Source organism: Pseudoliparis swirei, chromosome 11 (assembly GCF_029220125.1).
Source record: "Pseudoliparis swirei isolate HS2019 ecotype Mariana Trench chromosome 11, NWPU_hadal_v1, whole genome shotgun sequence".
NCBI lineage: Eukaryota > Metazoa > Chordata > Actinopteri > Perciformes > Liparidae > Pseudoliparis > Pseudoliparis swirei.
Genome location: NC_079398.1, coordinates 10,185,170 through 10,212,356, shown reverse-complemented (window position 1 = coordinate 10,212,356; position 27,187 = coordinate 10,185,170). Strand labels below are relative to the sequence as shown.

The 27,187-nt window shown below is 45.4% G+C and overlaps 1 protein-coding gene across 10 annotated transcripts in view; it reads left to right on the top strand.

Annotated features, from left to right (window-relative positions):
- The first annotated feature begins 237 nt into the window (after nucleotides 1-237).
- Nucleotides 238-27,187, top strand: part of kiaa1109 (KIAA1109 ortholog) — an 81,178-nt gene continuing 54,228 nt past the window's right edge. For all 10 annotated transcript variants that reach the window (XM_056426697.1, XM_056426704.1, XM_056426703.1 and 7 more), the window contains exons 1-29: nucleotides 238-296; nucleotides 7,459-7,588; nucleotides 7,779-7,895; nucleotides 9,691-9,769; nucleotides 9,869-9,933; nucleotides 10,904-11,078; nucleotides 11,348-11,429; nucleotides 11,549-11,742; nucleotides 12,763-12,842; nucleotides 13,823-13,973; nucleotides 14,067-14,223; nucleotides 14,637-14,715; nucleotides 15,997-16,088; nucleotides 16,193-16,310; nucleotides 16,420-16,575; nucleotides 17,361-17,458; nucleotides 17,676-17,860; nucleotides 18,564-18,670; nucleotides 18,806-19,038; nucleotides 19,216-19,434; nucleotides 19,805-19,942; nucleotides 20,654-20,830; nucleotides 21,208-21,336; nucleotides 21,890-22,009; nucleotides 22,150-22,469; nucleotides 23,391-23,641; nucleotides 23,893-24,133; nucleotides 24,259-24,744; nucleotides 26,971-27,187. The exon at nucleotides 26,971-27,187 is cut by the window's right edge and continues 48 nt beyond it. In XM_056426697.1, the coding sequence (XP_056282672.1) occupies nucleotides 7,483-7,588; nucleotides 7,779-7,895; nucleotides 9,691-9,769; nucleotides 9,869-9,933; nucleotides 10,904-11,078; nucleotides 11,348-11,429; nucleotides 11,549-11,742; nucleotides 12,763-12,842; nucleotides 13,823-13,973; nucleotides 14,067-14,223; nucleotides 14,637-14,715; nucleotides 15,997-16,088; nucleotides 16,193-16,310; nucleotides 16,420-16,575; nucleotides 17,361-17,458; nucleotides 17,676-17,860; nucleotides 18,564-18,670; nucleotides 18,806-19,038; nucleotides 19,216-19,434; nucleotides 19,805-19,942; nucleotides 20,654-20,830; nucleotides 21,208-21,336; nucleotides 21,890-22,009; nucleotides 22,150-22,469; nucleotides 23,391-23,641; nucleotides 23,893-24,133; nucleotides 24,259-24,744; nucleotides 26,971-27,187 (4,572 nt within the window). In that variant the 5' untranslated portion in view covers nucleotides 238-296; nucleotides 7,459-7,482. The remainder of the gene's footprint in view (nucleotides 297-7,458; nucleotides 7,589-7,778; nucleotides 7,896-9,690; nucleotides 9,770-9,868; nucleotides 9,934-10,903; nucleotides 11,079-11,347; nucleotides 11,430-11,548; nucleotides 11,743-12,762; nucleotides 12,843-13,822; nucleotides 13,974-14,066; nucleotides 14,224-14,636; nucleotides 14,716-15,996; nucleotides 16,089-16,192; nucleotides 16,311-16,419; nucleotides 16,576-17,360; nucleotides 17,459-17,675; nucleotides 17,861-18,563; nucleotides 18,671-18,805; nucleotides 19,039-19,215; nucleotides 19,435-19,804; nucleotides 19,943-20,653; nucleotides 20,831-21,207; nucleotides 21,337-21,889; nucleotides 22,010-22,149; nucleotides 22,470-23,390; nucleotides 23,642-23,892; nucleotides 24,134-24,258; nucleotides 24,745-26,970) is intronic.

Below are 27,187 nucleotides of genomic sequence, written 5' to 3'. Positions count from 1 at the left end.
ATCCCACTACTATGAAAACATTAACGCTGATAGGCTGAGAGAACTGTCTGTCAACTGTGTGTGTGTCTCCGCTCGCGATGCCCTCTGATTGGTCAGTCTCGAACTTGCCATCTTTTCCTATTGGTCCATTCTCTGACCGCTCGCGAGGGACCAGGAAGAGACGGCAACTGGCCGACTGCCAGGTAAATATTGAACAGAGGATGCTAGCAGTGCCCATGTCTGACACGACAAACAGACAGCAACTCCTGGATAACTGGAGCAAAGATGACACCACATGCTTTGCCGAGGACGTTAAGGTATTTCACGACCACCGACTTGCTTGTCTTCACAGTTTGAAAAAGGAGAAGTTAAAGGGTGCGGCCTGCTGTCATTAGCTTTCTAGCTAACCTCAATGCTAACGTTATGATATTTAGCGGTTAGCTCAATAACTGCATTATCCTTAAGCTAACACGTCATGAGCCAAGAAGCCGTCTGGCTGCCCCGGACGGGTGGGCAGCCGTTTGTATTCACGTTACAAGCCTCTGGCAACAGTTCGTTTGTGTTGCTCGTGCAGAATGTTTCCCTGGAAAGACCTGGGATTAGTGAGCTAACGTGAAGGTGTGTGGCTTGAGTCAGGTCGGGCTCTGGGTTCAACTTCACGTCTGAATGTGAATGTGTCACGTTGATTTAACAATCAAGTCATGATCATGTTGAGCATTATCTTGACACGTGGTGGGAAATGAATACAGAACGCCTTGTGGATGATGATGGCTCCACCGGTTCATCATGTAAACAAAGCAACAAGACGAGTGTCGTCTCCTTCAATAAGTTACCGTTCTCTTTTCTTTATGTTGTCCCCGTCGTCTTAGGTTAACACTCTTAACACTCGTTATGTAGCCCAGAAACGACATATGAAGTTATTTGGATTCAATGTTTTATTTGGTTAACGTTAAATTGGTAGAACAAGCGTCTCCAGGAACTCAGAAGAGGTCATGTTGACCAAGGCGGGCACGTTGCTGCTGGTGTCTGAGCAGTCTGCGTGCCTGTGTGCTCGTGCTGTGGTCACCAGGTCCCCCAAGCACACGGCTTATTATTATTTCTTAACCCTCCTGATGCCTTCGGGTCAATTTGACCCGATTCAATGTTTAACCCTCCTGTTACCTTTATATTTACTGACATATTTTACCCTTGGGGTCAATTTGATACAATTCCTGATACAGGAGAACATTCCTGAGACAGGAGAACATTCCTGATACAAGAGAACATTCCTGATACAAGAGAACATTCCTGATACAAGAGAACATTCCTGATACAAGAGAACATTCCTGAGACAGGAGAACATTCCTGAGACAGGAGAACATTCCTGATACAGGAGAACATTCATGATACAGGAGAACATTCCTGAGACAGGAGAACATTCCTCATACAGGAGAACATTCCTGATGCAGGAGAACATTCCTGATATAGGAGAACATTCCTGATACAGGAGAACATTCCTGATACAAGAGAACATTCCTGATACAGGAGAACATTCCTGATACAGGAGAACATTCCTGATACAAGAGAACATTCCTGAGACAGGAGAACATTCCTGATACAGGAGAACATTCCTGATACAGGAGAACATTCCTGATACAAGAGAACATTCCTGATACAGGAGAACATTCCTGATACAGGAGAACATTCCTGATACAAGAGAACATTCCTGAGACAGGAGAACATTCCTGATACAGGAGAACATTCCTGATACAGGAGAACATTCCTGATACAAGAGAACATTCCTGAGACAGGAGAACATTCCTGATACAAGAGAACATTCCTGATACAGGAGAACATTCCTCATACAGGAGAACATTCCTGATACAGGAGAACATTCCTGATACAAGAGAACATTCCTGAGACAGGAGAACATTCCTGATACAAGAGAACATTCCTGATACAAGAGAACATTCCTGAGACAGGAGAACATTCCTGATACAGGAGAACATTCCTGATACAGGAGAACATTCCTGATACAGGAGAACATTCCTGAGACAGGAGAACATTCCTGATACAAGAGAACATTCCTGAGACAGGAGAACATTCCTGATACAGGAGAACATTCCTCATACAGGAGAACATTCCTGATACAGGAGAACATTCCTCATACAGGAGAACATTCCTCATACAGGAGAACATTCCTGAGACAAGAGAACATTCCTGATACAAGAGAACATTCCTGAGACAGGAGAACATTCCTGATACAGGAGAACATTCCTCATACAGGAGAACATTCCTGATACAGGAGAACATTCCTCATACAGGAGAACATTCCTGATACAGGAGAACATTCCTCATACAGGAGAACATTCCTGATACAGGAGAACATTCCTGAGACAAGAGAACATTCCTGATACAAGAGAACATTCCTGAGACAGGAGAACATTCATGATACAGGAGAACATTCCTGATACAGGAGAACATTCCTCATACAGGAGAACATTCCTGATACAGGAGAACATTCCTGAGACAAGAGAACATTCCTGATACAAGAGAACATTCCTGAGACAGGAGAACATTCATGATACAGGAGAACATTCCTGATACAAGATTCAAGATTCAAGATGTTTTATTTGTCACATACACACACAGGGTGTGCAGTGAAATGAAAGTGGCAATGCTCAGCAATAAAGCATACAGGTAAACAGTTAAATCCTTCACCGTCGGCACTTTATCTGCAATGTGGTTATCCATAAATGATATCTGTGAGGCTGCTTCCGCTAACCACTGGATGAAATAAAGGCAGCTTAGAGATCTTAGTCTTTTTATGATTGCCTCCAGCTAGAACATTGTAATTAGGTGTCCTCTCGAGGACCTTGAACTGCTGCATGTTTTAAACAGGAGGAGAATGAGCCAAAAAGTACGAATAGGATATCTGTATAGCGACTGGTTCGGGGACCTCCTTCAGGAATTAGTTTCACAAAACGGGAAAAGGAATTCATGTGAGATATGGTTTCTTTTGAAAGTCAGTGTCAGAACGGGGGACGAATTGATTGTCGGGGAGAAGCGTTGCACAAGAGCTCAGGCAATTCTAGCGAGATAAAACAGGAGTTAACTGTTTCTGGTGCTTTAACAGCAGGAGGATACGGTGAGAAGACAGCAGGAAGTCAAATTGCCTTTTTGTATATAGTTGAACGTTTTTTTCATTACTTTGAATTTCCAAAGCGCTTCATCCACTCATATGTATGTTAAGATGAGCATTTTAAAAGTAACACTGAAAGAAACCGTTGCTCCCATGTTGCAAATAGGCGCTTGGGGTGTCCAGGTTGGTCGATCAATCATATTGGTATCTCTCAACACCGATTAATCAACACGCAATTTTGCAAATACATTCATGGTCCCAAGTGGATGAATCCTATGACTTTGGTGACTTTTCCTCCTGCTTCACCAGCAGGTCAAAGTTCTCACTCATCTTGTGAAATATCTTGCCATCTAATGGATGGACTGGCACAACATGTTGAACATGCATGGTCCACAGAAGATGAATTTAATGATCCTTTTGATCCCCCACCACGAGGTTGACGCTTGTGGTTTTGAGTGAAATGTCTCATAAACTGACGGATTGTAACATTTGGCACATTTGGCTCAGGATTCATTCTAATTTGTTTAATTCCCTCACATTTCATCTAGTGCTATGATTAGTTCAGAATTTGCACCATCCAACACGAACGTCAGCCTTTATTTACATGTGTAATCAGCAAATTAAAATAAACTAAGAATGTAAACGTGGCTATTAAACCTGAAGAACATCAAGCAAATAAACTCACTATTGTGGAATTCTACTATTTGCATATTTTGACTTTTTATAAAACCAGCATTAACAAATATTGAGATGGCAGGAAAAATGCAAAGCGATTGTTTAGAATGACTTTTTAATTAAATACTTTACCATCCCCAAGTAACAGGGTTAGCCTAATGGAAATTAGTGATCATGTGCTGCAGTACATTAAAAACCTTTTTCAGATAACATTTTTTTGGACTACAAACTGAAATGGTAATGTTACATTACATTACACTCCCTATTTCAAATCAATGGCAGAAAAAGAACACAAATACACTAATATATTCAACATATTTACTGTATGAAACAATTTCAGTTTCAGTATATATTTTGTATTTATAGCCTACCAATCAAATACACATCATCTGTAATGACTTAAAAATGAAGGCCCCACCCATTTTACTTAACTGTATTTAACTGGATCTCTAATGTTTTATACACTACTTGCAAGAGGCCTTATTCACTGAATGAGTAAATATTTCAGCATGTGAAATATATTCCACACTGACTATGAAAAGGTAATCTCTTTTAAGCGTTATGCTTTTAGCTCAACACTATGAAATATCACATGTTGGTAAACCATCTTCCTTTCTTTGCTTTGTTCACTGTTTTAAATATATTTATTATGTTATGTACATTCTTTTATTTTCTTACTTATTTAATGTGTGTGTATACATTATTTCAATTCTATAAGGACTATATATTTTGTTGTCAATTTTTATCTTGCATACATTTTAAATACTCTCTTTAGTTTCATAAACAGAGAATTAAACGAAAGTTTCGACGAAACTGTACAGCATCAAAACAGCGCCGCTCGAATCCCACTACTATGAAAACATTAACGCTGATAGGCTGAGAGAACTGTCTGTCAACTGTGTGTGTGTCTCCGCTCGCGATGCCTCTGATTGGTCAGTCTCGAACTTGCCATCTTTTCCTATTGGTCCATTCTCTGACCGCTCGCGAGGACCAGAAGAGACGGCAACTGGCCGACTGCCAGGTAAATATTGACCAGAGGATGCTAGCAGTGCCCATGTCTGACACGACAAACAGACAGCAACTCCTGGATAACTGGAGCAAAGATGACACCACATGCTTGCCGAGGACGTTAAAGGTATTTCACGACCACCGACTTGCTTGTCTTCACAGTTTGAAAAGGAGAAGAAGGGTGCGGCCTGCTGTCATTAGCTTAGCTAACCTCAATGCTAACGTTATGATATTTAGCGGTTAGCTCAATAACTGCATTATCAGCTAACACGTCATGAGCCAAGAAGCCGCCTGGCTGCCCGGACGGGTGGGCCGTTTGTATTCACGTTACAAGCCTCTGGCAACAGTTCGTTTGTTCGTGCAGAATGTTTCCCTGGAAAGACCTGGGATTAGTGAGCTAACGTGAAGGTGTGTGGCTTGAGTCAGGTCGGGCTCTGGGTTCAACTTCACGTCTGAATGTGAATGTGTCACGTTGATTTAACAATCAAGTCATGATCATGTTGAGCATTATCTTGACACGTGGTGGGAAATGAATACAGAACGCCTTGTGGATGATGATGGCTCCACCGGTTCATCATGTAAACAAAGCAACAAGACGAGTGTCGTCTCCTTCAATAAGTTACCGTTCTCTTTTCTTTATGTTGTCCCCGTCGTCTTAGGTTAACACTCGTTATGTAGCCCAGAAACAACATATGAAGTCATTTGGATTCAATGTTTTATTTGGTTAACGTTAAATTGGTAGAACAAACGTCTCCAGGAACTCAGAAGAGGTCATGTTGACCAAGGCGGGCACGTTGCTGCTGGTGTCTGAGCAGTCTGCGTGCCTGTGTGCTCGTGCTGTGGTCACCAGGTCCCCAAGCAGGCTTATTATTATTTCTTAACCCTCCTGATGCCTTCGGGTCAATTTGACCCGATTCAATGTTTAACCCTCCTGTTACCTTTATATTTACTGACATATTTTACCCTTGGGGTCAATTTGACCCCAGCAATTAAAACCTCCAGAAAATTATTAGAATTAATATTGTTTTCCAAGTTTAAGTGTGAGGTACTTTATGTTTGTTTGTTGACTACCGAAAGAACACCGACATTAAACATTGAATCGGGTCAAATTGACCCGAAGGCATCAGGAGGGTGAAGAAGGCTTACTAAACTGGTGAGGCAGGCCGGCTCCATCACTGGCTGCAAACAGGACTATCAGGTACAGGTGGTGGAGAGGAAGAAACTATTGTCCAGACTGGAGAACCAGGACCACCCTCTCCACCACCTGCTGCAGGGACAGCGGAGAACGTTCTCCAACACACTGATTCAGCTCCGCTGTCACAAGGACAGATACAAGAGAACATTCCTGATGCAGGAGAACATTCCTGAGACAGGAGAACATTCCTCATACAGGAGAACATTCCTGATACAGGAGAACATTCCTGATACAAGAGAACATTCCTGAGACAGGAGAACATTCCTGATACAGGAGAATAAATGTTTGTCTTATTTCATGAGTGATTGTCCCATCCTGTCATATCTGGAATGGATGATGATCCAAACGGGTGCTTCCCCAACACGTCGCTGTGAGGTCGGCTCTTGGTGTTTCATCCTGATGTTTACCTGTTGGGAGGGTGCATGACATGAGAAGGTCTGGGATCAGCTGTGGAAGCTAACTAAACATGGATAGGTAGTTTGCTTTAGCTCCTCGCTGTGCTTAAGTCACCCAATGAAAACACCTCAGGGTTACAGGTGCCTGTGGTGAGTCACTGACATAACTGATCATTTTGGGATGGCCTGCATTACAGGAATACCTGCGCTGTGATTCATTCAGGTGGGCTGGACGGCACACAGATACAACATCAGGTTACATTCAGGGGAAGAATGTTGGTAGGAGTGTTTTCTTCAAGAGAGTGTGCAGGGTTTAGTTACATCTCAGTGGTCTTACAGCCAACCTCATTTAAGGTGGATTAGATGAGGATTTGTGACACACACACACTAATGTGCAACACCCTTCTATCAGCCTGCATGCAACACACAAACAACATACAATAATCCTCCCTGTAGAAGCAAAGTCCATGTCACAAAGCACACACTTGTGTCCACATGACTTTTTGTTTTCGTTTTTCTAAATATGTTATGCTAAAGGATTTGAAATAAGAAATATATCTTCTCTGCAATATTGAGAAAATGAGATCATAATCTTTAAAATAAATGGAAATGGAACTACTTGACACCATCACGCTGACGGCTCTGCCTTTAGTTCAGTGGTGGCGACATGAAGTCATGTGACCGTGTTATTATAATGTATAGTGTAACACCATCTGTATAATAGCACCACTTTGTGTTCGTTGGTGAAGATTATCTTGCTGAACAAAATATGTGTGAGCATCAGAAGCATTTATTTGCCACTGAGATTATTTTCTGCTGCATTTCAAAACCCAATAGAGAAATCCATCAGCCTTTTGTCGAGGTTACCAGGCCTTATTTTCTTTTATTCATAACATAATATAATTGTATAAAATATAATACAAATGTAAGAATTTAGTTTGAGGCAATTGTCTCTTCCTGGGAAATGTACACAGCACCAATCCGGGCATTATAAATGTTTTAATTACATGTATTTGTCTTTACTTGGAGGCGTGTACTCTGTGTTTCACGTGTTCATGGAAGTTATCTTCTTTGCCTGTTTTTAGGTATCGGACTGAGAGCCTGTAGCCATGGATGGACATGCTCCCAAAAGCAATGAAAGCGCTTTCCCAAGCTTTGTGGACTTGGATGACTTTCTTAATAAGCACGATTCAAACTTCATCTGGCTCCTCGTTGGTAAGTGCTCTACATCTGCACTGTGTGTGTGTGTGTGTGTGTGGTATTTACTGATCATGAACCAAACAGTAAAGTAGACCTTTACTGTTTGGTTCATGAACATCAATGATGTTTGAAATGCAGTTTTACTCACTGTTTGTATTATTCCCGATTCCCTGTTATTAAGCGTGCCGTGTTTTTTGCCTTTCAGCCACCATTCTGTCCTGTGGATGGATCATCTATTTAACTTATTACAACTCCCGCAACATCGGCCTCATCTTCACCCTCATCATCAACCGACTCTACAAGGATGGCTACATTCATATCGGTGAGTCCATCCGGCGCCCGTTCACACAGCGATGAATAGAGGTGGAGAACCGCTGCCAAAGCTTTCAGTCGGAAAAGAGAATTCGGCCCGCTGAATATTTCATGACGAGCCGGCTTCTCCCAGTGATTATCTCAACACAGCCTGAATGGCAAACTGCAACCGACACCTCACGGGACCAGGTGTAACCATGCGATTTATTTTAGTTTTTAGCGAGTGGTTAGTTTCTTCCAAAAAAACATACAAAAACACACATTTCTTTACTAATGAGGATCATCTGCTCTGTCATACAACCACAGACACTTTACCCTGCAAAAATTAAGCTAAAAAAAAAAAAGTCTGATTTTTACTTTGTAATGAGATGTGCTCGTGTTGAATGTTTTATCAGGGAATCATCCATTTCACAGCAGGTACCTGCAGCTAACTGGTTTATGAGTAAATATCAAGAGCAAAAGTGTTCCCAAAGCAGCATTACTATTTACTTGAATGAGGAAGCCTTGGTTCAGTCTCTTTGCCAACATGTGTTGTGACAAAGTGAGCAGTCATCCGTGTGCCAGCTAATGTTTTTCCAGAGTCCGATCCATAGTCGGTGCTTCGCCAACAGATGCAGAAGCAGAAATGAGCAGCAAATCACGGGAGCAGAGCAATGTAAAACGTATTTTACACCTGAAAAAACAACAGAAAAGTTTAGAATACATCCCCACATAACTACTATTTATACACTCTGTCATACTCATTGAATGTGTTGTTACTCTGTAATGATTCCTTCTGGTCACATGACACCTATTGATCTTGGAGAGGGATCCTCCTCTTTTGCTCTCCTGAAGGTTTCTTCACTTTTTTTCCTGTGAAAGTTTTTTTTTGGGAGTTGTTCCTGATGCGATGTGAGGTCAAAGGTCAGGGATGTCGTATGTGTACAGATTGTAAAGCCCTCTGAGGCAAATTTGTAATTTGTGATAATGGGCTATGTAAAATAATCTGAATTAAATTGAATAACAAAAAAGAACTATCCCTTTCAAGTCAGGGTAGAATTTCCAAAAAGAACAAAAATAACGCAAGGGCACAAAAGTTTGGAAATAAACCCCAGAAGAGAAGAACCTCTTCTTAACCGTCAGCAGTTGGGTAGAGACCCACGTTTGTTACGCGGTGAGCAGGTTCAGGTCTGAGCGTGGCTGAAGGTGAGTGGCGTCATTGCCCGGCCCGGGCTGAGAGGGAAGACCTGCGCAGATTGACCCGGAGGACCCGGATCAAACCGGGCTTCCTCGGGAGATCATCCGATTAAAAGTCACTGGACAAAGACCACAAACATGGGAAAGGGGGTTAGGTGATGACGTTGTCGTAATTGAAATGGAGAAAGGCGCGTTAAGAGCCCAAAATAATTAATGATGGAAAACCACCTTCAGTTTTCTTCCTCAGGGACGGCGCTGACCTACTTGTTTTACAATTAGATCCTCATTAAGATTGTGCCCCTGTTTTTCACAATGAAATGAGATACCTCCCAGACTGTTTATTTATTTATCTTTTTTAACAAGACACACACACACACACACACACACACACACACACACACCTACACACCTAACATCTAATTACATCTTTTTTTAATGATTTTAATGATACATCTTTGATTTCCCACCGCTGTCATCAAATCCAAACCTCTTTGCGCTGGTGCTTTAAAGAAGAATTGTAATCCTATGACTTCTCCTCATATTCCTGCACTGTTATTGTTTTTGTTTGGCTATCTGATACCTGCACTCTGTTGTGACTGAAACATAACATGTGTCTGGACGCTCCGCAGGCTCCTTCTCCTTCTCCGTGCTGTCGGGGAAAATCATGTTCAGAGACGTCTACTTCATCAACCAGGACATGTCCATCAGGTAGCCCGGCCGGTGCTGCGTGGTTTGCCTCTGCTCTCTCTCTCCTCTCCAAACTCTCCTTATTGATAATCCTTTTTGTTGTTGTTATCTGATCTACAGGATACAGGATGGCTTCCTCATATTCCGCTGGTGGAAAATGTACAACCCGAAACAGAAGCAGCATGGTAAGTTGAAGAGATTGTCATGAGCCAGTTGTACAACATTCCTTTGGTTAAGATGACCCAGACAGTTCAAGATAAGGTGTCCTTATAGGAGAAACACCCGAAAGACACTTGAATCCTGAAGTGGGTCCGACTTATCACCAGCTCAGGGTTCCCTTGAAATGTTCACTTGAGTTTTTCAGGTTTTCTCCTGATATTAGTCTTATACTTAAGGAATCCCTTAAGGAAGCACAAAGGAAGGAAAACACCCTTCAGGAACCTCAGACTCAAACATAAGCCTGTAAACATGGCTGAGCGCTAAATGATGGTAATCAGAAGTTCCCAAAAGTGTGCTCGTGATAAGATCAGTTTCACAGAAGAAAACTAGAATGGGCACTCGGTCGAGCGCATACCTTCGCATATCACAAGATTGGGCATTGAATTATGAACATGTTGGCATTAGTTGCATGCCAATTGGATAAAAATTGACCGCGCAATGGTAAAAAGAAGATTTTGACCTTTTCATGACCTTGACCTTTGACCCAATCGATCCCAAAATCTAATCAAATGGTCCCCGGATAATAACCAATCATCCCACCAAATTTCATGCGATTCGGTTTAATACTTTTTTAGTTATACAAATATATAAATAAATACACGGCGATCAAAACATAACCTTCCGCATTTTCAATGCGAAGGTAATAAATGTCCAGTAAGTCTTTAATTATTGAAAAGCAAACTGGCCTGGCCAGCAACCAACAGTTTCCATGGAAACTACAATTCTACCGCTCTCAAATCGTTCAATGCAGTTCCAGCCTTTCAAGTCCCATGGCCAAGGAGAAAGTAAATGACTTCCTGTATCTGGCTGCTTTGTTTATTCTAAATATATATGATATGATATTGTAAAACAAAACGTTTGACCTCCCACTTGAGAATTAACCGCCGCCTGGAAAAAAAAAAAGATGTCCACGTGAGTTTGCTCTCTTGTCGCCAGACCCCAAGGCAGAGACCAGGCTCTACGTGACGGTGAACGGCTTTGAGTTTCACGTCTACAACCGCACCGACCTCTACGCCCGACTGCAGGAGACCTTCGGACTGGACCCGACGCTCATAACGCCCAAAAGAGAGGACGACAAGTGCCAAGAGGATCGAGACAAGACGCCGGAGAGGTACGACCGAGGGGCTCGACCAAAACCGCACGTCTTTCTGTTCAGTGTCGGGGTCGAGCAAATCAAAAGTAGAACTAATAATGACGTTAAAATAACTACGTTTGGGTCAATGGCCAAATGTGCTCCTAAATGCGTTGGAAGTGTCCGCACAGAGGAGAGCGGAGGTCATTTCCCTCTGAAAGCCAAACGAATAGCGGCGAGTCTAAAAAAACAACAACAACGTGTCCCCGTTAAACTGTTGTCTGACTGTCTTCTGGCCCCCTGTGTAGTGTGACGATCAAAGCAGAGAGTCCAGACCACACGTCGTCTTGGCGCTCCCTCATTCCCGTCATCAAAGTAAACATCAGCACCGTAAGTTCCTTTTTGAAGAAGTAGTTCGGGGGAATTTATTGAGAGGGGGGGGGGGGGGGGGAGCGAGTGTCGAGGCCTCTTTCCTTCATTGCATTGCGTGGTGTTCGTTCCCCCCGCAGGGTCGCTTGGCCTTCGGGAACCACCACCTCCCCCAGACGCTGTGCGTCAACTTCGAGGACGCCTTCCTGACCTACGCCACCAAGCCGCCGTCCAGCCACCTGGACCAGTTCATGCACATCGTCAAAGGCTCGCTGGAGAACGTGCGCGTCATGCTGGTTCCCAGTCCGCGCTACCTCGGCATGCAGAATGACGAGTGAGTCCCACGACTGATGAAATGGCCCCGTCCTCTAAGGAGGGCTCACCTTCTCATATAGAATTTATACAAAGGGATAATGAATGTAGCAGAATTGGTATTTATTTATTCCCAAGCGATTTCGGAAACTTGTAAACATCATTTTTCAAATTTTGACGTAAATCCTAAAAGCTGTGCAGAATTACTGCTCTTGTCTGAAGATTAATGACGTGAAAATATCCTTTGCCACTTCAAAGAACAGATCATTAGATTATTAGGAAGCTTGAAAATATAAATAAAGGTCCGCACTCTTGTCGCTTCCTCCAGTGTAATTTATAAATCACACTTAATGCAGCTGCAGTGTGGTTTTTTTAATTTAGGTTTTTAGTCCAGCAACAGCCTGAAATGGACCCCTTTACATCGTTTGAAATGGATAATTCTGTGAAATTCTTTCTCTGTGTCTCACACACACACACACACACACGTGGAGGACTCGCTCTGTTTCTTTGTTTGATTTTACACTATATCTTTTTTTTGTTGCCACATTCGTAATTCGTTTATTGCAGATAATAGCTTTATTTTAATGACTTATTTTTGCCCCAAACATTCAAGTTCACATTTACTGCACTCTGAGCTGCAGCCTTCTTACAAGCACAAGAGCTATTGCATCATAAATAAAGATAAGGACATATCTCTCTCTCTATATATCTGTGGTTGAGGAGTCGCTCTGAATATAAACTGTAGCCTCTTGAAAAACCTTCAGTGAATTCGACCTCCGACGGTCCTCGATGCATCTTTAAGTTGTATTGGGAAGTCCAGTGGGATGAAGCAAAGAAAGGAGCGTATGCAAGAGCACGGCCAAATCTAAGGTTGAACGACCACGGCTGAAAGAGTCTCTTCATGCCAGGACGGAGCTTCGACGAGCACAGAGTATTTCATTCTGGCGTCGGTACCTCGTTCATTAAAATAGAGTTGTCTAACCTCTGCGTGTGATCGGTGCTCTGCCTTCTAATCTCTGACCCGATGGATCTCCCCCTCTAGACCTCCCAGACTGATGGGCGAAGGCTTCGTGGTCATGCAGTCCAACGATGTTGACATCTACTTTTACCAGGATGAACCCGGTATGCGCACACACACACACACACACACACACACACACACACACACACACACACACACACACACACACACACACACACACACACAGTCTTTAAATAACCTTCAGAATCGACTGTGTTTTACTTGCGTTTGGCTGCACAATGAGTACATGCACAAAGGTCAAGAGGTTAGACTCTAACCTCTTGATTTTGCACTTACGGTGCACCAGATTGATGCATTTACCTTTTTTTTTTAAGTTGCGAAATTGTCTTGACAAAAACGGATATTCGTCATCTGGCGAATGTTGCTGTATTATTTCATATTGCAATATATATATATATATCAGTGGGTACGGAAAGTATTGCTAAAATCAAAAAAGTTCATTTTATTTCTCATTAATGTAACTCAGCACCCCATCTTGACAGAAAAAAACAGAAAAGTATAATTCAATTCAATTCAGTTTATTTGTAAAGCCCAATTTCACAAATTACAAATGTGTCTCGGAGTGCTTTACAATCTGTACACATAGACATCCCTGCCCCAAAACCTCACATCGGACCAGGAAAAACTCCCAAATAACCCTTCAGGGGGAAAAAAAGGGAAGAAACCTTCAGGAGAGCAACAGAGGAGGAGCCCTCTCCAGGATGGACAGGTGCAATATACATTTTTGCAAATTTATTAAAAAAGAAAAACTGAAATATCTGAATACTTTCCGTACCCACTGTATATATATATATATATATATAGCAGAAAGAAAAAATACAGCACCGTCAGTTTGTTTCCCCAATAGCGTGCAGCCCTTCTATAAAACAAACCTTTACACTTCAGCGCTATCGAAAAAATATTAGCATGACCAATGGATGTTGGCGAAGTGATGATTGCGCAAGATTGCTTGTGTTTTGCACCGTTGTATGTTTTTTTTGTTTTTTTCAACATTTGTTGCCGAGAGTAGTTTAAGGCTTGAAACCTTTGCACGTGTGTGTGTGTGTATGTGTGTGTGCAGGTCTGGTGCCTGAGGAGCAGGAGGCTGGGGAGGAGGCGGAGACGTGCAGTGAGGGCGATAAGCTCCAGGACCTGCCTCCGTGCTGGGGTCTGGACATCGTCTGCGGAAAAGGAACCGACTTCAACTACGGCCCCTGGGCAGACCGTCAGCGGTGAGTGATGACCCCGCTCTGTTTCATCAGCTTCGGAGTCCGGTTTTTCCGCTGACATGGTCTTGTATTCAAACGAACTCTTCGTCTCCTCAGGGACTGTCTGTGGAAGTTCTTCCTGCCGGCTGACTACCAGTCCATGAAAGTCACAGAGGTCGCTCAGCCAGGAAAACTCCGGCAGATCCAGGCCTTCGAGCTGCGCATGAACATCATCGCTGACGCCACCATCGATCTGCTTTTTACCAAAAACAGGGTGACTCTCTTGCTCTTGTGTTGTTTTATTTTTTATTTTTCTATTCCCCGTCTCGCCAACCCCTGATCTTTCGTTCTTTCCCTGCTGCTGCGCGTGTCTTTTATGCCTCATCGTGTTTCTGCTGTCGATATCAGTTCATGTTTTATGCTTTTTCAAATTTTCATCCCGTGGAGGCGCAGGGATTCCTCACAAAGCTGAGCATGTGAAGTGCATACTAAACATCAACACAAATGCACGTTGAATAAAGCCATACAAAGGCAGGGAAAGATTGTTTTGCGATAACCTTCGTTCTTAACATATTCTAATTCAGATTTGAGGACATTCTTATTTTCTTAAGGCCCCTTCACTGGTGATTTGACTGCTCTGGTTACTCTCTCCCCTCCCCCGTGCTCTGTCCATCCCCCCGTTACTAGGAAACCAACGCCATCCATGTGAATGTAGGTGCAGGCTCCTACCTGGAAGTCAACATCCCCATGACCGTCGGAGAGAATGGTAAGTCTGCGGGTTTAAAAAAAAAAAAAGTAGACGAGCAGACCAAAATGTCAGAACTCTGATAAGTTGCCAAAAAAATTCACATAGAGGCGCACGTCAGCAGTTTGCCCATCAGGGAACCATCTGTTGCACTGAATAATGTCCGAACCGCAGCCGCGATGAACTCCAATATTTGAATTTCAGCTTTCTCAAAACAGATTGAACTCTAGCTTAAATAGTGCAATAATGTCTTCTGTCCTCGCTCCATTCAGGACTATTTTATTACTTTTTCAGAACAAAATATTGTGCAGGAGAGTAAACTGAGGCAGCGTTGTTGGTGAAGTGAACATTTAGGCATATATGCAGTATTTATCTGGGACCTTTCATTTTGTATTTTTCAACAGTGGGAATCTTTTTCCAAAATGTGGCTTTTTTGAGTGATTTCTCTCATATTGACGTTTAATAACACAGCAGCTCCTTTTCCAACACAAAGTCTTCTCACCAGCATCAATACTCTGATGATGTCGTTTTCAGACATTCAAACATAGTGGGGTGTTTAGCAACAGATATTATATAGAAACAGACATTTCCCTTTAAAAGTATAGTGTTATGGTGACTATAAACAGAGCTAGAAGAGGGACGATATTTAAATTCCAGTCATCAAGTGAACACAAACCACATGACACTTTGTTTGTGACCTCTGGATATGACCGAAACAACCAACCTCTGGTACCTCTGAAGTATTTTGCACAAGGAATTAGCAGACGTAAGGAGTGTCTTACCACTCAACACTTGTGTGACTTTGATGCAAAAAGTTTTATTGTTTAAAAAAGTCCCCATCGAGCCCTCAGTAATCCCACTACATGGGCTAAATTTGCACTTTTGGTCGGCCATCATCGGGACTACCTAGATGAAGGGTAGATCAGCTCGACTCCGCTGCAGCACACAGCGCTGGCCCCTTGTTTACTCATATTGAATAATGTCCACATTTCACCATCATCATCATCACTGCATGTCATCGGGTCCCCAGTCGATACACTCGGCGGGTGCATCCAGAATAAAACAACTGACCTCGGGGAACGCTGACATTCTTAACGCTGATGGATCCGAGGGAACGTGTGATAACTCATCGCGCCGAGCTCATAGCATCTTGTCAATCATCCGTCAGAGCCTTCCTCTGTCTCCAGAAATGCAGTTACCATAAGTAACCGTTCAAATGTCGCCGGTAAATGACATTAATCGAGCGAGCTAAGCCCCCGCTCTTGAGGATTGATGCCCCCCCCCCGCCTTTCTGTCCCTCAGGCTACTCTCCCACCATCAAAGGCCAGCTGCTGCACGTGGACACCACCAGCAGCATGCAGTACCGGACTCTTCTGGAGGCCGAGATGCTGGCTGTAAGTAGCAGCCAACGCCATGTTTGAAAGCGTGCGCACGCACAGAAAGCGCCGCGCCACAAGTGAAATCATGTGTTGCGCCTCTCCCTCTTTTTATATTTCAGTTTCATGTCATCGCCAGCTACACTCGGGTGTGGAACATGCCTCAGTCCTGGCAGTGTGAGATCGAGGTGTACAAGGCCACGTACCACTTCATCTACGCCCAGAAAAACTTCTTCACCGGTGAACTCTCCAGCATCCTGCGCTCAGTATTTTCCGACATGAAACTAACATAAAGTTCCCATCTATTTCCCTCTTTCTCACGGTTCCTTCTGCTCTTTCTTCCTTCTAGATTTGATCCAGGACTGGGCGAGTGACAGCGCCCCCGACATCTACTCCTTTGTGCCCTACTCCTGGAAGTTCAAGGTCCTTTTCCACCAGTTCGAGATGATCTGGGCGGCAAACCAGCACAACTGGGTCGACTGTTCCACCAAGCAGCAGGAGAATGGTGAGGAGCAGTCCAGCTGAGTTGAGCTGAATGTTTTATTAGTTGTTGATTTATATTTGTAAGTGTATTTATTATGACTAGATTTTTAAAGTATTTCATATAAAAAAATGTAAAAAGTACATATTAAAGGTATAGTAAGTCAGACAGAAATGTATTCCCCGTTAAAAGCACGATAGAAATGACTTAGTTATTCAGTGAAGATGCTTAATTTTCAGCATATTAAATATTAAATATCTAATATTTCTGTAACAATGGGCAACACCACAAATGGACAGATATTAATGTGATAGTATAGAAAGACAGTTTAATATATATATATATATATTTATTTTATTTGTTCAATAATTGCAGAATTCTACACAAATTAGTTATTTTTATAAAAAGCTTAAAGTAAAGCGCACACTTTTTGGCCGCCCTAACTAAAGTGACTAAACTAAAAAACTAAAAACAGTTACATTTTCATGTATAAACTCCTTGATACTCTGATAATTGAGTCATAGTTTTGCAGTAGAACTAAACTAAATGGACCTTCTGTTACATATTATGTAACAGAAGGTCCATTTAGTTTAACATATTCTGTGTTTGGCATTAGCACTGATGCAAAAATCTAAAACAAAAAAACAATGAAAAGAAATTCAGCCACGAGAACAATCAATGACTTAATGCCTCTTGAGCACTGAAAGCAGATACTTTGACTTTATTAACTCATGATATATTGTACATACAGTACACACTCCACTTAATCCCAGGGCAGACTAATCAATTGCATTATTGATCTCCTGTAGTGTACCTCGCGGCGTGTGGCGAGACGCTCAATATAGACTTCACTTTGCCTTTCATCGAGTTTGTTCCCGCCACCTGCAATACCGGCTTCAGCTTGAAGGTGAGCCCTGCTTTACGTGGGTACGATTTTATTATTAAAAATGTTTTTATTCCAGTGTAATTATTAATAGTTTTCCATCCCACGGATGTGTGGCTTCACATGCCGTTTGTTTTACTATTGGTTGGATACGGTAGATTTGGATGTTTTGACTCCGACGATGAATATGTGCAGGTGAATGCATAAATATATGTGTGTGTGTGTGTGTGGTCCTCCTCAGGCGGAGGATACAGACCTGCGACTGTCCCTGCCAGAGTGCCACCCGAGCCGCGACCCCCTGCTCACTGTGGCCAAAGAATACCAGAACGTGAAGCTGCCCCCGGACATGTTCACGCCGGGGGAGAACCAGAGCGCTCCCCCTCCCAAACCCACCAAGTCCCGCTGGAGGAACATCACCCACGCAGAGTGAGTTTACCTTGGGAGTTATTTCTCTCTAGTGGTGGGGAGGAGGAGGAGGAGGAGAGAGAAAAAGAATTGTGTGTTGGCAAAGAGCAGGATGAGTCATCGTCGTAACACACTGACTCACATCAATCTGAGGCAGTAGGCGGTCAGTTCAGTGAATGCATCACTAGCCTTCACTCTTTAGGCTTTGCTTGGTTTAAAGTGTTTAATAGGGCTTTTTTTTGTTTTTGGTATTTGAGTTGAAGATAAGAGGTTTACACTTTTTAAGCCTTTTATTATGTGTGGTTGGGGGAGAACATGTAGCGGTTGGGGGAGAACATGTAGCGGTTGGAGGAGAACATGTAGCGGTTGCTGTAGCGGTTGCACACGATGAGTCAACGTTTCAGATCATTTACGAGGCAGAGCCCCCCAGACGATACTGATGTAGCTCCACTGTGAGAGACGCCCCAGTGGGAGGCGACGATCACATTCTGTCCGGACCGCTGTTCTCGGCACCGCGGAGAAATCAGCCGCGACCCATTCGCTTGTCTCACGCTCCGACTGTGCGGGCTCGGGTCGAACGCTCCATAAAGCGACACAACGTACCGAAGGATCCACTTGGAACGATGATGGACTCGGCACTACGACTGTGAACTGAGTGGGGATCCGGGGAACATTAACACATAAATAAATCTACTTTTTTTTCTTCTTTCTCTCCTTGCATCAGAGCCGGCTGGGTGGATTGCTGGAGCGTACCCAACTTCTTGCTCATCATCGACTACACTTGGCACCCCATTTATCCCCAGAAGGCCGACGAGCAGCTCAAACAGTCGCGTAAGCTCCAATTCCTTTTGCCGTTCGCTCTAAAGCCGTTACCAAATGGCCGTGTGAGAATTTGTAACAATCTGCCTGCCCTCCTCCTCCTCCTCCTCCTACCTCTCTAACTTGCCTGTGATTTTGCGTGTGAAGTGTCCGAGATGGAGGAATCCATGCTGTCAGCTCTGCGTCCCCCAGAGCACACCGGGGTGCACCTCAACGTCCAGCCGCGCTTCGCCCCCTCGTTGGCCTCCGCCGCCCACGGCCGGGTGCCCGCCGACCCCACGGAGCTCCCCCCCGACAGACTTCACGTGGAGATGGAAATGTCCCCAAATTCTCAGATCATCCTCTACGGTCCTTTGCTCCGGGCGCTGATCTCCATCAAGGTACGGAGACCTCGCCGTCCGTCTCCGATAACAGAACTCTTGTGTTTCCGCGGCGCTGTTTGGTAATCCGTCCTCGGGCGTTGATGTTTTACATTCAATGAAACGGTGTGGAGGCTCCATGTAGATTTCGGATAGCAGTGAGTCAGGGAAGTAAATTGGTGTTGGTGTTTCCCGCAGGAAAACTACTTTGGTGAATACGACATGTACACAGACTTTGAGGAGGCGGTGTCCAGCCCCGTGTTGTCCAGCTGCTCCTCCTCGGGCCTCGGTTGGTCTCCTCTGGGAATGGAGGACAGCGAACAGAAGGAAAACTCCAACATCCATCCTCTGGACCTGCGCCCCTGGGACATCACCGTGCTCATCAACCTCTACAAAGTCCACGGCCGGCTGCCGATGGTAAAGCCGCTGACTGGCTCATAGTCCACTTTGAACGTTTGGATTTCCTTCTTTTTTTTTTAAAAGAAAGAGAGAGAGACATCAGTGTCGAAGATGATCAAATTGGGATACAATCACAGATTATGACACTGCAAATAATACATTGTGCACTAATATAATAGGCATGCAGCAGTAGAGACATTGGAACCCCCCCCCCCCCCCCAAAGAAAGTGTGTTGCTATAACTTGAGTCCACTTAGCACCATCAGTTTTCTTGTTCGCAAAGGAATTCTCTTAATGATTTTATTTGTTGTCGTGTGCATCATGTTACGTATATGAAAACCACATGACGCACGACTCCTCACACTTCCTCACTGTCTCGGCGCCTGCAGCACTGCAGCAGCGAGGGTCCCGAAGCTCCGTCGGGCTTCTTGGAGCGCCTCTGTTTCGAGATGAAAAAGGGCTACAAGGAGACGATGCTGCAGCTGCTGCTGTCTCCCGTCCACATCTTCATCAGCGACAACTACCAGGTCAGAAACACAGCCGCGGGTTACCCCTGATGTCATGTGCTGCTTATGATTTATTAAACATATATATCTGACTGCACTGTATGGAGCATCTAGTGCAAAGTCCAGATGCTTGTAATGCAACACAGTCATACAAACTTCAAATATGTTGCACATCTACAGAAGCCCTGAGAGAAATCAAAAATCTGGTTATTTAATTTTTCAGACAGAAAAAAGTGCCCCTCTATTCAAAAAAAGAAAAAAAAGTGTCATCATTTATAATTTTGTTGTTGCTTTTTTTCATTGTCTCTCCCCTCCCAGGGCTTCTGTACGCCTCACGACTGAGAACAATTAATTCACAAACAACTGCTCTTTAATCTGGCAACTAATGGGGTGACTCAGTCCTGAGAAAATGCCCTGAATGAAGCTTGCATAATCTAAAATCTCTTTTTCACCAGCCACATCCGTGCATAAGCACCTGCATATTGTGTAACCGAATCGCTGCGCTTTAACCACGGATTGGACCCAATTTGCTTCTCCGAGTGAATCTCTTTCCCTAATCCCTGACGGAGCACGTGGATCCTTCATCTCGCTCCTCTACTGAGAATACAAGCTCAGAAATGTTGTGTGGCATGAGCAGGGATATTATAGGATGAGCTTTTACTTCAGCATAAGTTGGTGATTTTAGGATATAAAACAACTTGTGTGTGTGTGCATTGGTTGTTTCGCCCACAGCGTCCCACAGCGGACGGGGTTTTGAGGGACGGACACCTGAGCCTGTCGGGCCTGCAGATGAGGGCCCACGCCATGTTCTCCGCCCAGGGCGTCTCCCCGGGCAATGACACGCTGGAGTATGCCTGGCTCATCGACATGCAGGCGGGGGGGCTCACCGGCAGGGTCACAGTTCCACAGGTGTGTGTGTGTGTGTTTGTTTGGCTTATGTTAAAGAACGATTTGGAATGTGTGCAGCCGGAAGATTATGATTACATCATGGATCTTTAGGTCGTCTGTGTGTGTGTGTGTGTGTGTACAAATGACCTGCACAATATAATATAAGTCAACTTTTGTGCATTTATAACGTTCAGTTTTTGTCGAGACTGCCCGAACAGGTCATATTCCTTTTATATTTCATAGCTTGTAGCGTTATGTTTGCTCGTACTTCGTTGGTCCACGCCCACGATGGCTGTATGTCCCCTGGTCCTCGTCCGTGTCTTCACCCTCGCAGTGACTGTATCCATCGATTTGATTTGAAGCGCTAATGCTCCCCTTTGTGCGCTTGTGATTATTAGGTGGCCAGTATGATCAAGTGGGGGGAGACTTTCCTTTTCCACGGGGTTTCCCGAGAGTTCCAGCTGGAACAGCCCAAGCCCTCCGTCATCTGCCAGCATGGCGTCGACCGCCGCATCTGCGACGCCAAGGTACAAGCGGGCCGCGTGTGACGGAGTCTTATTTCTCCGAGTTCTCTCTCCATCTGCTGTGGCTCTCCAGCGTTGGTTGGAACGAGCAGATGTGTGTGTTTGCGCGTGAATCTCACGCCGGAAGCTACCGGATCAGCTCATTTAAAAAGTGTAATGTCGGTCAGGATTGTCCGTTGTGAAGGGACGTGTGCAAATGAAATCGAGAGTAAAAAAGGAGACTACTGCGTAGCTTTGTCTAATGATGCATCACTCGGGAAGCCCAGTTATTTTTTTCCGCTGCTGGAGAGACCGCCTGTCTGTTGATGTGCCGCCACACGGCTTATAGACATGTGTGAAGTAGCTTTGGGAGAAAACAGGTCTGCTTCACAAAATGTTTGTTTGCGAATACCAACAAGGATATTCAGTTTGAACTCCGCCTGAGAGCCCTCGTTAGCTTCTGACAACAGAGCAGCTGTGGAGCCGTGTGGAAAGCGCAGCCAGACTAAATTTAAAGATGGCTTCCCTCGCAAGCCGCTGGAAGGCTTCTGGTACTAAATGGTGGTTGTTCTCCCAGCTGAGCTGCATGCCGGGTCACTGTCGCACATCGGAGGAGCTGAAGTACACCATGACCCGACTGGCCATGGATGGAGTCGACCTCTTCGTCGTGGAGCACGGCTGCGCTGCCAACATCAAGGTAATTGGTGCCAACGAGTATATATTTATTTTTATAAACACAACTCCTCTACTACCATGTCATGTTGTGCAGATATCTTTCCCTCCTCTTTTAAATATCTTTTTTATTTTTATTATTCTCTTTTTGTTTGACCTCCCCAGACGGCCATCATTCATGTCGCCAACTGCAACCTGCACAACCAGGCGGTGGGCGAAGGCATCAGCGCCGTGGTGCAAGACGTAAACATCCGGCAGTACATTGAACAGCAGCAGCACGGCGAGGCGGCCAGGCTGCAGCCCGCCGCCCAGGGTCAGGGGCTGGGTCAGCCGCTGCCCGCTCTGCTGCGGCGCTCCGTCTGGCTGGAGGCGGGTTCGGTCAACCTGAACCTCATCACGGCCGACATTGCCCTGGCCGCTGACCATCCGGCCAAATGTGAAGTCCAAAGGCACTTTCTGGAGCTGCACGACGCGCACTCTAAAAGGTAGGAACGCCCGCCGTGTGTCACGAGCATTGTGGCATTTCTCGTTTATACTTTTGGCAATTATTGTTCACCTTTTTTTGTATTTACGATGGTTAAAAAGTAAAAACACTATTTACAAAAGGAAAGCGTCAGCGCTGAAACTTCTTCTCCATGTAGAGACTCACTGGCTTGACACCTCTGTAACATGACTCGCAGCTCGTAATGTAAAGTAGACCCGTTTAAACCAAACAAGATGATTACTTTCTCTCTCATGCGATGGGATCCGACTCGTGATATGCAATTATCAGCTGTTGTACTACTGTGATAATAAATTTAACATTATTTCGGAGCTCATAAAAGGTCTGCAGGGAGCTATTATCAGTACAGATGTTCTTGTGTTGCTGGTAATTGGACATGATGTGCTTTATTACTTCAGCTAATTACTTTGTGTGGGTTATGAGAAAGTTGAAAGTGTTTCTGCTCGTACATTCACGATCCTCGGAGTGTACGTCAAAGCAGCAGCAAAGTCCTGGAAACTAAAGGTGACGAGGAAATCGCCCGTGTTTCCTTTTTTTTTTTACAGTCAAAGTACGAGTATTAGTCGGTAAAAAGGGGTCTTTCCAGAGTTTTATTTAATTTTTTATTTTAGGCGTTGTACTTTATGGTTATGGTACTGGTAACGGATCAGCAAAGAGAAAAAGATAGGAAATGACTGTAGAACGTGGGTAAAGTTACCGACGCCGGTGCTCACGGAAAACACGACTGCTTTTGTCTCCAGGAGTCCAACAATCGCTTTCATGAAACCAAAACCCAGGTATTCAATGATTATCAGCTCTTGACTAAGAAAGGGAGAACAATGCAACATGGTACCTACGGGAGCCTGAACGCCTCACAGACGTAACAGACAGCTGACCGCCTCTTCCTTCCCCCGCCTCTCCTCAGGCTCTGGTTCCTGTGGCCCGAAGAGGCCGGCGTTCGCAACAAGCGCAGCAGGAACCGCTGTGGCTGCCTCGGAGGCTGCAGGTTCTTCGGAGGCACCAACATGGGCCTGGACTTCTTCAAGCTCGAGGATCTCACGCCGTCCTCCTCGTCCGCGTACTCGTCCTCCAGCGCCGAGCCGGACATGTCCTATGGACAGTCGTTGCTCCAGCCGGGCGAGTGGATTATTACCAAGGAAACGCCCAAAGTGGACGGTATGCATATCCTGACGCCAATCCACAGTTTTTATTTTGTTGGACCACCAAGCAAAGTTCTGAACGGTTTATATCCACAATGTTAAATTCAGCTCCTCTTACAGGGACACTGGGAGTTATATTGCAGCTCTTATTTTATATCGGTGTTCATTCCTGATTTTTATTGTTACCATGTCGGTGTGACAAGCTGCCTCATTAAAAACACATCTTGAAGGACCGACGGTTGATGAACCGAATGCGTGGTTCCTCAGGGAGAGCTGTCGGACTGAAGACGGACACGCACTCGCCCTGCCTGCCCCCCGAGCTGCCCGAGAGGCGTGGCCAGCAACACCTCAGTCTCCAGGTGCCCCGGCGCTCCCACAGCTCGGCCTCGTCCTCCGAAGAGAACAGCACCTCGAGTGCCGCGTTGCCCCTGCTGGCCGGAGAGAGGGACACGCCCTCGCCGAGCACAGAGGACCGCATGTTCCCCATGAACGGCAAAAGCCCCGCCGAGTAAGTGACGTCGCGGTCATACGTCGGAGCGTGTGCTGTGGGAGGCGTTTTCTTTTTGTCATTCCTCTTAAAATGTAATCTCTAATTCTCGATGTCCAAACTCCCTGCTCCTCTCCTCCGCGCAGCACCCTCGGCGACGTCCCAGAGATCTCGCCGGTCTCGCCCAACAGCTCCCAGGACCGCTGCTCGGTGCGCTCGCCTCTCTGCTCGCCGCTCAAGCGCCAGTCGTCCGTGCAGTCCGGCCGCCTGGGCAGCACCAAGAGCCTGTCGGCCGCCGTCTTCGCCGACAAGCCTCCACCCGTGCTGTCCGGAGGCGTCCAGTTCAGCAGCGAGGTGTCCCGCAGCGACGAGAACGTGCTGGACTCCCCGCGCCAGCGCCGGAGCTACGGCTCCTTCCCCTTCACGCCGTCGGCGGACTCCAACACCTTCCACCAGTATCGCTCGGCGGACTCCAGCATGTCGGTGGCCGACAGCGAGGCCTACTTCTCGGCCACCGAGGACTTTGAGCCGATAAGCAGCGCCGACGAGGGCCCGGGGACGTACCCGGGTCGCAAGAAGAAGAGGAGGCAGCAGATGCCGCAGCAGCCCCCGTATCACATGGAGAACTACAGGTGAGCTCGCGGTGATGTGCTTCGGTGGAGAAGTTTGGCGAAGTTAAAGGGTCGGGAGGAAGTACATAGCGAAGCACGGGATTACGCTGGTGTTAGAGTCTACTCCGAGTCACGGTAAGATCAGATGAATAAATGACCTGCTTGTGTTCTCCTCTTGGATCACGATTTAGAGTCAATTACAAAGGAGTCGTGATTCACATGTTAAGACTGTGATGAATGCAGGAATGCGTTTCTTAAAGTCTCTTTAATCCTCCCGTTGCCCTCTTGTAGAGCGATGTCACTGTGGAATACATTATTGTTATTGCGGCGTGGTGAAAACGGAATCACGAGGTCTTTAACGGCGATTATTTGGAGACCGCTGCAGAGTGAAATGAGAAACGGGCCGTTGTGACGTCTGACGACTCGCACCTGACCTCTTTGCAATGATTGCGAAATGCACTTTATGGCACAACAAAAGCGGGGATGCATAAATGTTGTTTATGACGTTTTTATGGTTGAAGCCGAGCCAGTTTTGCATTTCACGCCCCCCCCCCCCCCCCCCCCCCGAAGCCGAACACGCCGTGGCTTTTTTTCCTTCCTTTTTATTACTCGTCGTGTGATTCGATCATTCAAGGATGTGATCTGGGAGGGCTGTGGCAAGTGTGTTTGATCCATGGGCGGCCACTTACTGCGCCTGTGTTTTTGCAAATTGGATTTCCGTCCCGCTCTGCAAATACCTTGTCATCTTTCCATTACCCCGAGATGTTCGAGCATTGATTGCGACACACTTTTTGATTGATGCAGCCGCCACTCCGACACAAGCGATACAATTCGGTCTCGTGGAAAAGTTCCCACCGGTGCGACGAGCCGGTCGAGACGTCGCGGCTGATTCCAGGAACCACGCAATCATACGCAGAGAGGGGCTGAGGTCGATTCTGGCGGTCGGCCAGTCTTAATGGGAGAGCCCAGATGTTTTAAAGTCGGGTGGTTCGAGGTTCTTCTCAGCAGTCGGTGGCGGTGGGCTCACTCAACGTTGAAAGAAAGCGATGTACGGTGTACCACTGGGGACGGAGGCAGCAGCGAAGCGGGTTTCAGCCCCCTAAACAAATCAATATCAGTTTAAGTGCAACCGCTATATTTAGAATATGTTCGCCGCTTTACCTTGTTCTCTTTCCATCGGGGACCTAAAGCTGTCATCTATGCTTTCTGTAAAAGTCCCTCGACAAAAACAGTAATTTTACTGCGTCGATCGGTTAGTTTGTGTGTATTTATTATTTATTATTTTTGTATATCTTTATTTAAAGGGGACCATGTACAGTTAAAACATAAATGTGACCATTTGATGCACTTCACCAGATTGTAGCTTCAGCTAATTTGCATATGTAGTCCCTTGACAGATCATAACAAACATAAAACAATAACAAAGATAAAACAATAACAAACATAAAACAATAACAAACATAAAACAATAACAAACATAAAACTAGAATGGGCACTCGGTAGAGCGCATACCTTCGCATATCACAAGATTGGGCATTGAATTATGAACATGTTGGCATTAGTTGAATGAACCTTGACCTTTGACCCGATCGATCCCAAAATCTAATCAAATGGTCCCCGGATAATAACCAATCATCCCACCAAATTTCATGCGATCCGGTTTAATACTTTTTGTGTTATGCGAGTAACACGCATACAAATAAATAAATAAATAAATACACGGCGATCAAAACATAACCTTCCGCATTTTCAATAACAAACATAAAACAAAAACAAACAGTACAGGATAAGACACACGACAACAGTACATGTGGTAAGAGGAACACGACATGCCCACACCATTGTGGGACTCTGATGTTTTACGGGTTGGTTGGGATTAGCTGACGGGAAGCTAGAGCTGTGCAAACATGTGAAATGTAGAGCTCACTTTAACTACGATTGAGTTTCTTTGCTGGTTTTTAGGTGGCTCAAATACAGTTTCCATCCACAGCAGCACCTTGCTTCGACCCCGCGCCGGAACTCCTGTCAGTTTTCTTTGAACTCTAATAACAGCAGCCGTCCACGCAGCGTGTGATGTCCACACATCATCAGCTACACAACTAAATGTTCACATCGGTTTCTTTTCGACAGCAACGGTCATTCGAGTGCAGCAAAAGGCCAGTGTGCTGGTCTGCTAACCGGCTTCACCACGCCGTGACTCATTCTCCCGGTGCCCGTGTGTAAACATGTTTACCCTCCCCCGCGCAGCCGTAGCTCCATCTACCACAGCGTCGAGGGCCCGCTCACCTACGTCCTCAACGGGGAGCTGATCACCGAGCCGCGGCCCCTGCCCATGCCTCCGATGCTGCCCCCCCAGCCCCTGCCCAGCCACACGTCCCAGGCCTCCTTCGTCTCAGCCCTGGCCACGGAGGAGGAGAGTTCGGTGGAGACGGAGAAGACGGCCGAACCCGGCCCCGTGACCCGC